Raw genomic sequence first — 12729 nt, 5'->3', positions numbered from 1 at the left:
AAATAGTATTGTTACAAATCATAGATAAAATTTGTTATAGCTAAACAGAAAGGTCACTGAGCTCATTAATGAAAGGTTTCCAGACACTGACAAAGGCAGCGACTGAGAACAACATAGGCAAAAGAACTCATGAGAGTGTATTTCTAGGGCAGCACTTAAAGATTCAGAGGTTGATCTAGTCTCAAAGCTTTGCCATTATCAAGTAACTAGGCATATATAATATAAACTGCTGGAGGCTAGTACTTACAGCCTACAGTTCCATCTTATAAAGGTAACCCAAAGAAACAAGAGTATAGAACATTTCCCATGCAAATCCTTGTAGGATTTCTTCTCCCATCTAAGGTAGAACCAAGGTTCCCTGGGAACTGTTCAAGATGAGGAACCACCTATCATCATATAAAGGACACTAATTGTGCTCACCTCCTGTTACTTCCTGGGATAAACAATTGAATCACAGAAAAGGATTATGTTAACTCATAATTTCAGAGATTTCAGATCTTGGTTAGCTTGTCACTCTTGACCTTGAGGTGTGGCAGGATGTCATAGTAGAAAGAGCTGAGCAAACTTTATGTCACAGAGAAATGGAGGAGAAGATGAAAGAGGGGTCCCTACTAACTCCTTCAAGGGTACAACTGCAATAGCATAACTTTCTCACACAAGCCTCACCTCTTAAATGTTCTATCACATCCAATAGCACTGTGGGCTAATCTTCATCATGTAGACAACTGCAGGGTATTTAAGACCCAGACTGTTTTATTGAACTCACTAAAAGCAAACCACCAAGCAATGTCCAAACCCTGTTTAAGTGTATGAATGTCAGTCTCCCAGGTTCTTGGTTTCTCTATTTGTGACACAGGGAAGCAGTATTGTCCTATTTGATGAAAAATAATGCTGCAGAGAAAACATTGTAAACTGATGACATTTTAGTCCTAAAATTTAAATGGATGCTGCCAACTGGTTTAACAACCTTGGAAGAAGGAAGAGAGATTTTCTTAATATGGGTATGACTTTTCTATAGAATAATATTATGTTGCCACCTGATCCAGAAAAAGGTAGAGAATTCAACAACAGATGTCCTAGATGTCAAAATTCTGTCAGATTGTAATAAGCTATAAATATCCAATGAAATATGCTATAAAATACCCCATTTATACTATTCTATTAGATATTTACACTCAGCAAAATGCTAGTAATATCAGAATTTGGGATGAAAATAGCTTTATTAATAAAATTATAAAAATGGTCTCCAGTGTCCTTCAGAATATTGCCAACTTACAGACAGCACAAATATTGCAAATTTTTGAATATACATTAGTGAAGTAATAAAAACATCAGGTGACTTGGTTATGAACTATAATTGTGAGGATGAACAGGAAGACCTATGAGGTGAACAGAGGACACTGTATGCAACTCAGACTTTAAAAAAAATGAGTATCACGAACATCTCAAGTAATTTCTATTCTGATCACAAGGCCTTTTAAAACTAAACTGGTTTAAACATTTCTGTCTTGAGGGAACACGTCTACAGACATTCAAGAAATAAGTAAAAAGTACAACTCATGGCCAAAAAAGAATGTGTCTATCTAGGCTCTTTTCCCTGGACTGCTGGAGTGGGCATGGGACAGGAGCTAAGAGCTAACCACACCACGCAGTCCTCACTGTTTTGTGTTGTTGAAGCATGCACACACACGAGCACACACACAGACACAGACACACACACACACACACACAACCACACGGGCACTGTTTAGGAACAGAGTAGAAAGACGGAATGGGGTCTTTCTCTCCCATCTTCAGAGACTTGCCAGCTTCAGGGACTTAACTGTTTTTCCATGGGTTTTGATTATTTCGTTTGTTAAACTGGGAATATATGAGGGAATTTTGAAGATTCCAACATGCTAACACAAAAATAAGGGCTATAATCCTCTCATTATTTTGTCTATCAAAAACCACCTAAGATCTACTTGCCAGTTTTACCAGCTTCAGAATTGATCTACACTGCCATTCTTGAATACAAGCACATTTGAGTGTGTTCAACCAGCTCTGATTAACTTTCACAAAACCTCTTTTGATGGTATTGATTTCAAGGTCTTTATTCTCAACCTTACTGGGACATTTGTGACCCTTTCTTATACCTAGGACATAAATATGTCCTCTGTTCCCTGTTGATATTTTAGATCATAGCTTCTGTTCCATTGCTTCATCCTTTGTATGATATTTCAGTAACAAATATAATACAGGTAACCCAAGGTCTGTTTTAGTCTTTGAATTATTTTTGCTGTATGTGAGAAAGCCTTTCTCTCTGCCTTATAAAGGATCTACTGCTTTTTCAGGGGGTTGGGGTTGTATTAACTTAAGTGATCATATTCATACAATACAGCTTTGGGAATTTTGTATTTTCTTTTTTTTTTCCCTGTGTTTTCACCTTTAGTCAGACCATGAGATCAATGTTTTTGATATGTGCTCATTTCCTTTTAATTTTTATGCTCATGATAATCTCCTTATAATGTTGCCATGTTTGGAAGGGTGATAATATTACTAAAAACCAAGGGTGTCGAGCCAAGGAGCTACTAGAAATGGGCAGTTGCTGACAAGGAGAAATAATTCTTTATTGAGGGTATGGTCACTGGTAGTTTTCCTGCAAGTGGATTACCCCACACCTCAGAAATATGGGTAGCAGTGTCTGGATTTAGTGGGATATAAAAATCAGGACAAAGTTTTGAGAAGTAAGGTATATTAGGAAATACAGGGAGAATTGGAGGTAATAATGAGGTGTATACATATACACATATTTATTACAAGTGTAATAAATATATATATAATATGTGTATATGTACATATATAATAATACATATAAATTTCATTGTATGCATGCATGAAATTCTCAAAATAAAGAAAAATATCAGTCTTGTTTATGAATGATAGATCAAAACACATCTTCAAAGAAAAGCACAATATCTTATGTAAATCATGTCTTAGTGTTTCTCAAATGCTAGAGCCGTATGCTTTAATAGAAACTGCCATCATAAAGTTGTGCAGCAGCCCTCAGTCAGATCTGCAGTGAATTCTGAAGCAAATCTGGGGTAGGTGGGCTCTAGGCATATACCTAGCTCTTTCATTTGCCTTGTGAGGCATGCAGAGAAGATCCAAAAAGCTCTAGTGATTCACTAGCTGGGAGTTGGGTTGTAACTGACTCCTGTGTATGTATACCAGTGTCTAAGTACATCACATTCTAAGGTCTTCAAAGAGCTCAGTCACCAGGGAGGGACACTGTTAGATATGGTCATTCTTTCAGCTGGAGATGTACCTCAGCGTCCACAGAAGGAGTGCCTGAGTCATCAAAGCATTCATTCCGGACAATGACTTGATGCTTGAGGATACAGAGATCCAGAGGCCAGTGAGAATGACTTAGATGCACACATGAGGTCTAGGCCTGCCCTCTGTGTCAAAAATCTGCCCTTCAAATATGCTAGGGTTTCTATAACCACTGTGCTATATCATAACAATAAACAAACACTAATGTTTTGGAATACCATCAGTATTTGCATCTGCAATCAAACCTATCACATAAACTGGAAATTTCACAAGGGCAAAGTTTCATTTCCATTCATATGCCTTTCTGTGGAATGATCTGTCTATGATTGTCATTATTGACATCAATTTACAATAAGGATGCTGTGTACTGCTTTCCAAATTCTGTGGCCTGTACAGTGTTTAGAATGTAGGTACAGGATCAATTCATGGATTTCTACAGAAAAATTTTATGTGCAAGAACAGAGCCCACACAGATAGCACAATAGGAGAAAATGAATTAGTTCAGCAAAGACTGAAGGTAGACATGAATGTCTTCAGGGGCTTATCATTTAGATATAATATCTAATTTTAAATTTTAGCACCAGGAATTCTATCTATCTATCTATCTATCTATCTATCTATCTATCTATCTATCTATCTATCTTCTTTATCATCATTATCTAATCATCCATCTACCATCTATCCATCCATCCATCCATCCATCCATCCATCCATCCATCCATCCTTCTGTCCATCCTTCCGTCTATCCAATCTCTCCATTATCTTTCTCCCCTACTTTTGTTTCTCTTTCTCTTTCTCTTATTTTCCTTTCTTTTCTCTCTCTCCCTCCCTCCCTTCCTTTCTTTCCTTCTTTCCATTCATCCATCCATCCATTCTCCCATCTATCCAATCTTTCCATTAGCTTTCTCCCCTACTTTTCTTTCTCTTTCCTTCTTTTCTTCTCTTCTCTTCTCTTCTCTTCTCTTCTCTTCTCTTCTCTTCTCTTCTCTTCTCTCTCTCTCTCTCTCTCTCTCTCTCTCTCTCTCTCTCTCTCTCTCTCTCCCTCTCCCTCTCTCCCTCCCTTCCTTCCTTCCATCCATCCATACATCTACATATCTATACAATTTACCTATACTACATGAAGAATTTTTTTCATGGTCCAATGTGAGCTCAGGTTCACTAATATGTTTTATTAGCAACTGTAAAATAGCTTTAGCCCTATGAGGGAAAAGAAACCTACTTGCAAATCCTAGTAAGGAAATACTCCTTCTTTGGCATAAGAACTGATACAGTACCTCATAACCCTTTTCCTGTCCCCAAAGTCCCATTGGTTCTCTGGAGTCATTCAGGTTATATATTTCATAAAACAAGCTTTACAGCAGCATAAAAGACATTGCTTAGTCTCAGGAAACAAGAGGTGGAAGTATCAAAAATTCAACAGCAAAGGCCACTGAGAGAGAATGCCAATTCAGCACTTGCCATGTTGAGTTTCACCCAGCATTTACCACCACAGCTCATCCAGCTTGTGGCTGGCACTGGGAACGTGAGTGAGGTGAGCTACCAGCCAGACTCAGTGTCAGCCACCCTGACAGAAAAGGTAGGATACACAACAATGGGCCTTTTGAAAAGAGTCTGCACACATGAATTTTTAGTTGGCAGTTTAAAGTGTTAAAAGAAATATGATCTGCTAAGGCAGAAGAAAAACAAAACCATAAGTGATCTTTTGTTCCTTTTGATGTGTTACCAACTCACTTTGACAATGGTGCCAATTTCTCTGTCACCACACAGTATCATATGCACACTGTATTCTATGGTCCTGGGAGTCCAGTACAAGAGAATCATTAATGAGACCAAATGGAGTGACCAAAGTTTTCTAGGCACAAGATTTTGTCATAGCTCTCTACATAGATCTAGACAATTCTTCAGCCAGTTTATTACATATGTGAATGATTAATTCGTGTACTTTAAATTTCCACCATGCCCTCCACATTCTTGTTTATATGAGCCACTTGCATGATTGATGCCCCCTACAACTTCAGAGCTACAGGAACATGAACAAAACTTATCCAGTATTTAAAGAGCATTTAATGTTTATAAAACATCTAGTGTCTACAGAGTTGACGTTTAAACAGAAGGTGGTGTTTAGAACATTTTATGCCTCCCCATTTTACGCCCATATAGCATGCAAGCTGTGCAAATCATAAAGATAGTGAACAACATATCGAGTGTAGGCAGTGGATCAAGTGTGAGCACCATCCCTGGTGTGTGCAGATGGCCTAGTGTAGCATCTATCAGGAGTGGTGAGCATCTAGCGTGCTGGAAGCATCTTGCATGTGTAGGACATCTAGGAGGTTTCAAGTCTGTGTTCTCCACGATGGGTTGTGGGAGTAAGGTGGCTACTTACCACATTGCATCCTGCACAGTCAGGCCCATTTTCACAGGTCCTCCGGCGGGCTTGAATGCCACCCCCGCACTGGGCTGTGCACCGTTCCCAAGGTCCCCAGCCTGTCCAGAACACGTGTGGTGGGCAGAGCAAATGTTCATTGCAGTATCTGTAATAAGGAAACCCAGAGGAAAAGAGGCTGTTTAGTGCTCAAGAGGCCACCAACTCTTTCATTTCCCATCCCTGTGCCAGATGTTGAACAGATGGGCATGCTCTGCATGAGGGGCTTTCTGTGTCTGGAGTGCTTGTACCATACAGGGGGGCAGATGTGGTGCTGGCCATGCTGAGTGTGCACAGACAATGGGATGCGTGGCAGACAGCGAAGAGGATGCCAAACTCACAATGCAGGATGGAACTTCCTGTGCAGCCAAGTAAAGGAGAAACAAGACAGAACACCCTTCAATAGACACCCCAAAATGGGAGTATACAGAAAACATCTAGGTAGGGAGATTATCTGCTAGGCATAAACATCAAACAATAACGGAGGTTATGAATTCAAAGTCAACACAGCTTCAATTGGAGTTTCTTATCTTTCAATCGAGTAAGCCGACAATCTTCTGAAGACAAAGAATTTAAGCATAAGCTTGGCCTGAAGGCCTATGACCCTTACTGCTTAGCTTATGTTTTTAAGTTTTTAGACTCTGAGAACAACTTCAAGGGATTTACAGTTAAAAGACCAAAAATTGCTAAATATCTGATTATTCTATTTTTACAAATGTTAGAATTATTTTTACAGTAGTTAATTTCTGCATTTTTATATATACATCCATTTTGTGAGTTTTGAAGTTAAATACTCCAGTTCTTTTTTAGGCCTATGATGACTTAAGTTTTTCTAAAAATCTTTATAACTATATATGAAATGGAATGAAATGAGAGAAACAAACATAAGAGGGAAATGGACTGGCATTCTACAAGTGAGAGAACATATGGAGGAAGAATGTAATTGTGAATGTAGCCAAATTTAATGATACCTTTGGTGATTTATGGGACCATTTAAATCCATTTGTCCATTTACTAAATCTAGACTTAGCCTCTAGGGAGTATTAGATTATAAGACTCCCCCCATACCACATCCTTCCACTTGCAAGGCCATCTTCCTTAAGAAACAGGCAGTAAAGATTTAGATCTACTGGGCTAAGCTAGCAAACTTCATGACACCATTGTTAATAACAACTGGATTTTGTAAAGTGCAAAGGGAGTTAAAAAAGGGTTGCTGACTAGGTGCTCACAGCCTCAGAAGATTGGAGAAAAATAGACACACTCTCAAAATGTGCACAGCATAAAATACTGTCATGATTACTTCTGCTACTTTATCATTTACTGAACACCGAAACTGAACTTGGTTCTCCAAGTGGATGCATCCTGGGTTGAAAAGAAGAGTAAATGGTAACCAGAAAGCGAAAAAGGAGTTATGTGATTCTCTGACAGATAATCTTATAAGGTCCAGTTGTTTTCCATCAAATAGGTGGAGCCCTGGTGGAAAACAAGACATTAAGAAGGAACACAGGATGCAAAGAGGAAAGGCCAAGCTGAAATATAAAGATAGGGTGAGGGGCAGAGAATGGCTACCTGCTGGGGTTTTGGATGATAATCAATGGCCAGAAGGGAGACTGGAGCAAGAAAGGTAACAGTGTTGACAGAACATAAGGAGAGAACATGAGATGGAATGATCCACTTTTGCGGAACAGTAGAAAACCAAGAAACACCTCATAGAATTCTACAACTAAAATAGCACCATCAGAGTGAGGCCAAAGACTCCTTCATGTCTGGTGCCTCATCCCACTGGTGGCTGAAGCCCAAAGACACTAGAAGTTCTCTGAGCTCAGTCTGGAGTCTGAACCTTAGTAAGGGGCAGTCACAAGCAGGAAGAGCCCGGGGAGCAAACATTAGCCAGTGGTGTCTGACTGTGGCAGTGAAAGTGAGAAACACTATGGGTTAGATAAACAGGATGGTGCTGGAGAGCTGGATGGTACTGGGCATGGTGGAAATATCCTAAAGCAACTGTGTGACTGTATAAAGGATGGGCAGTGCAGTCCAGATCCCCCATCTCACTTCTAGGGAGAGGCAGTGAACAATGTCATGGACGAAGGAATCTCTTGATACTTTAGTACCATCCTAGAAAGCAGGTTAGCATCTAAAATCATGGACACATTGGCCCTGTGCAGTTGGCATTCTTTGTCTTTTCAGTATTTACCATGGGAAAAATATGTGGAATTGCTGTAAAGATGGCAGCACATACTCCAAAATGTGTGTGCTCTGAGGATCAATGCCACTGAACACTCTTATGTACTCTACTGGAGGTGGGACCTTCTAAACAGAAGAGAGAGGCACAGAGAAAGACAGAGAGAGACAGAAAAGAGACAGAGATACAAACACAGAGACACAGAAACACACAGAGAGAGAGACACACACAGAAACAGAAACAGAGATATCTCTAGGTATAAATGAGAGTTAAGAAAAAGGTAGGGACAGAATTTCCTTGTAGCAAGTCTGGAGTTACAATAGTAAATATTCATGTATAATTTGATGTCTGGAGAGTTCCAGGAAGAAGCTGCTGTTTATTTTTGAGAACAGGTTAAGGGGAGTCAAGAAAACTCAGAATTCAGAACAATTCACGTTTAATTAAAAATACCTGCATGTAGCTCACAGGAGGGAGAACAAGGGATAAAAGGGCGTCTTGCATATAGAAGATGGCTCACTAATATCTTAAATGTGAGGGCTCTTTCTACTGCTCTTCCCTAGTTTCAATGTCCAATTAATATGGGTACTCACAGGCACACACACACACATACACAAAGCAGAGAAGGCAAAGGAAATCCTACTAAAATTGCCTATAAAGCCCTTGACTTTTAATAAAGAGCACAGCAGCTGTGCTATAACATCCCCAGAGCAAAATAAATCAGCGTGCACAAATACTTTCTTGTATTCGCCTACAGCAGGCCACCTCTGAGAATGCTCAGCATGTTATTACAGTTAAAAATCTCCTGCAAGGTTACCTGTGCATGGAGCTCTGGACTTTGAACCAGTGTTAATCAATTACCCCTTGGGACTTAGGGCCACCAACAACCCACATCTCCCTTTCTTTCTTTCTTACTCTATATTTCTGTGAAACAAGCTACATGAAGATTAGTAGAGCTGAGACCCTGTAGCAGGAATGGTCAGGGAAATAAAAATGTCTAGGCTATCTCTTTATGGAGAATTCCAACTTAGAGCCATTAGTTAGCATCTGGACCCTGCCAAGGCCCTGAGTCTGGATTCTTTGCAAAGATGAGAAGAACATTTTTCTCTCTGGGTACCCTGGGCTGACCCATGCTTCCACAGGCATCCTCTTCTGTGAGCTGGACAAGCAAGAGTGAGATGGAAAGCAGTCACTAGGATATCTCAGGCTGCTTAGATTGTTATTAATTATAGATAAGCATTTGCCCAATGGGCCAACATTTGATTCTCATCTCACCAGTCTGCTGGCTTATAAAAACAATGGGCTAATGTCTTTAACACATTACTGGCTCCATTAGGTCTTCAGTGTCTGAAATCATGGAGAGTCACAGACACATTTTATGATGCATTAAAAATTAACATTTTAATTTTTCTCATGATTACTGTTATTTTCCATTTAAAAGCTAACTAATGACCTAGCATCGTCTTTGTATAAACTGTCATTTTTTCCATAAGCCCACTTTCTGTAAAATTAACTGTATTCTGCAATTGTATCGAGGCTAGGTTTACAGCACCAACTCTGTCTCTTCACCATATTTCTTTCTAATCTGTTTCAGTCTATGCAGGTTCCTCATGGCAATCTGCTAGCCCAACCTATCAGAAGCCTATGGTGGAACAGTTTTGCTTGATTCACCTTTACTGGTCATCCCTTTACAGGACATTCTGGAAGAACTAAGCCTTTCATGGCATCAGAGAACTGAGTATCCATTAAACACACCCCAGGATGTTTAAAATAGCAACACCAGAAGAGAGCAGTAACTCCCACACTGAGTATCACTTTACCTCATCACAGAACAAAAAACATTTCCATAAAGGTAAGATGTCATCTGATATATTCTCCTTAGACACTGAGATCCTTATCTTGATATCATATTGGGCAATCTCTGATATGAGCCTATACACTTTACATTTTAGAACTCACAATTTATGTACTCCACTGAATATGGGAAAGGCTTGTCACTTATAGCTATCAGGACAGGGCAATGTCACTTCTGTGACTATGTCAGATAATAGTAGCTTTATTTCAAAACCCTCTCTTCCTTTCTAACTTTAACTGGCAGTAGCCTTGAATAAAGATGCACCAAGAAACTGCAGTCCTCAGCCTGACAGCCTACTAAACATGTAAGCTTCCCACAGCAGCACAAACTAGGAAGCAGATCTGGACTCAGGAGTGCCTCTGAGGCCAAAGCCAGGGCTTCTTTACTGAAGCCTCCTGACAGCCTGAATTTACAGAAGCAGGGGAGTTACATCCAGTCTGGGAACTCACAGAAACACAAAGACTTTCATACAGACAAGGTACCATGGAGTACAGTGCTAAGAGGTACGAAAACAACAAAAAAATTCATTGAAAATGGCTCTGAGGCCCAAAAGTAGGTGGAAGTGGGAATTTTGAGAAGCAGAGGTAAAGTCTAAATCATTATATATTGAATATTAGGAGCTTAGACTTTGTAGAACCTGACAGAGAAGGTTTAGAAGGAAATAAACTGCAGAACTACAGCAGAAAAAAAAAAAGCTCAGTTAGAAAACTGACTAACAAGGGGAATAGAGACTTCTTCCAATGAGATAGAAAGTAAGCACAGGAGAGGGTGCTCACCATCATGCAGATGTTAGTAGAATCTAAATCTAAAGCACAGTGAGATACCAATTCTTCACATCCAGTAGGATGGCTCCAAACCCAACCCAGCAATAATAAGCACTGGCAGGAATGTGAGCAAACTAGAAGTCTATGCTTTCTGGTGAGAACAGACCACGGTGAAGCCACAGTGGGCATCCCTCTAAAGCGGGACACCCAAGCTGCACTTCCTTTCGTAGAGACTTATGCAAGATAATTGGAACAGGAAATTCAACAAGCCAGTGTTCATTCTAGTCCTGTTTAAATAGGCAAGGGGAAGAGATGACCTGTGTTCACTGATTGGAAACTGATTAAACAAAAGATGTAGTCAGACAAGAGGATACCACCATGCATCCAGAAAGAAATAGAGTTCTGATATAAGCTGCCATACTAATGGAGCTTAAAAACATTATGCTAAGTAAAGCAAACATGGCACAAAGGGATGGACGTTACAGCTTTCCAGTTATATGAGATACACAGAATGTAAATTAACAGGCAGAATAGTCAACAGGATTTCCAGGGACCTGGAGAATGATGGTATGGGATAATATTGCTTAGTGGTAATGACAAAATTCTGGAAATGAGGAGTGGTAATTTTTGCACAAAAAGCGAGAGTTTAATTAATGTCAATGAATTCTGCACTGAAAATGGTTAAGTAACTAATATATGTTGTTTATTGTTTTAACATAATAAAATTATAAAAATGGTACAGTATTTTTTTTTAAATAAAGAGTATAATGTAGTTCCAGAAAGCTACAAGCCTTCTAAAATCACTCTCTATAGTGATATGAGAAGTAGAACAAAGACGTGTGAAAGAAGTTACACGTATATATACATTTCAGAGCAAAGTGTTACAGTGCTACTGTCTTCCTGCAAGTCATGGTATAGAAAGAGAAAAAACAAGGGGTTGACTATTCAAAGAACAAGGTTCAGGTGGCACATAGATCAGACTTTGCTGATGGCAAAAATTAAGAAGTAGCTCCCTAGTACTCAAGTGCTGTATCTTATTTAATGTTTTGTTGCTGTGAAGAGATACCATGACCAAGGCAGTTTACAGAAGAAAGCACGTAATTGTGGCTTGTTTACAGTTTCAGAGGTTTAGTCTATTATCGTCATGGTTGGGACATGGAGACATGCAGGCATTAGACAGTAGTTTAGAGCATCCTGATCCATAGGCAGAAAGAGATGGAGGAAGTGGAGAGGGATATTGGGTCCAGCATGTGCTTTTAAACCATCAAAGCTCACTTCCCATAGCAGAGTTCCTCCAACAAAGTCGTAACTCCTAATCCATTTAATTCATTCAGACTTCTACTCCGTAGTGACTAAGCACTCAAATATAAGATTTCCAGACATCAAACTTATGCAAACCATCATACACTGCCAGGGAAAGCTGGGGCATGTCTGTTAAACTTCTTGAGGAAACCCCAACAAAACTGAAGAAAGAGGACAGACTGTAACAATGCACAGAGTCCACTAGAGTCCAAGAGCAAGAGTTTAACTCAGGGACCCCCTTAGTCACCCAGAAGGAGCATAGCAATCTGCCAGTTGCTGTGATCCAGCCACCTCAGCAGGACTGTAAGCCAGAGGACTGCTCAGAAAGGTCTGGGACCGCCTTTTGTTTAGAAGAACAAATCCCAAGGAGGGGACCATGGGAACTGCTAAGGTGATGCTATTGGGCATATTATACTGGCAGGAAGGATGGCGATGCATGTTTTACCAGCTCTGGTGAAACTTCCCAGCTGCAAACATCTGCTGACTTTATGAGAGAGGAAAGAGATTTCAGGGCGCTGAGCTAAGAGTGCACAAGGCTGATCCAAGGACCATGGAGCAGAATACCCACATCCTAAGTAACTCCCAACACTCACCTGGCTATACTCCAGGATTCCTTTGGAGAAAATATTGAGGTAACTCCCATTTCTCCTTTTTTTTTTTTTTGAGAAGGCATGGTCATAGCTATCGGTTGTTGCCCACTACCACTGCTGTATAGTGTGAATGTTGATTGCATTTAACTTTTTTTTTTTTTGTATTGAGATTTATAGACCTTTGAGCTTTTGGGGTATAATTTAATGACATATGGCTTTGGGGACCCTGTAAATAGATGAAAGGCACATGGTAGGGCATGGGTGATTTGGGAACAGAGACTTTGTCTACAGTAGGCAGAATC

General features: G+C 39.8%; 1 protein-coding gene across 3 annotated transcripts in view; it reads right to left on the bottom strand.

The window, feature by feature from the left end:
* The window catches only part of Sema5a (semaphorin 5A), a 437549-nt gene that overhangs the window by 47873 nt on the left and 376947 nt on the right, over positions 1 to 12729 (bottom strand). For all 3 annotated transcript variants that reach the window (XM_021182965.2, XM_029469705.1, XM_029469704.1), the window contains one exon: positions 5699 to 5846. In XM_021182965.2, coding sequence (XP_021038624.1) covers positions 5699 to 5846 — 148 coding nt within the window. The remainder of the gene's footprint in view (positions 1 to 5698; positions 5847 to 12729) is intronic.

Source organism: Mus caroli, chromosome 15 (genome assembly GCF_900094665.2).
Source record: "Mus caroli chromosome 15, CAROLI_EIJ_v1.1, whole genome shotgun sequence".
In the NCBI taxonomy this organism is placed as follows: Eukaryota; Metazoa; Chordata; class Mammalia; order Rodentia; family Muridae; genus Mus; species Mus caroli.
This window is presented reverse-complemented; position numbering and strand designations above follow the sequence as displayed.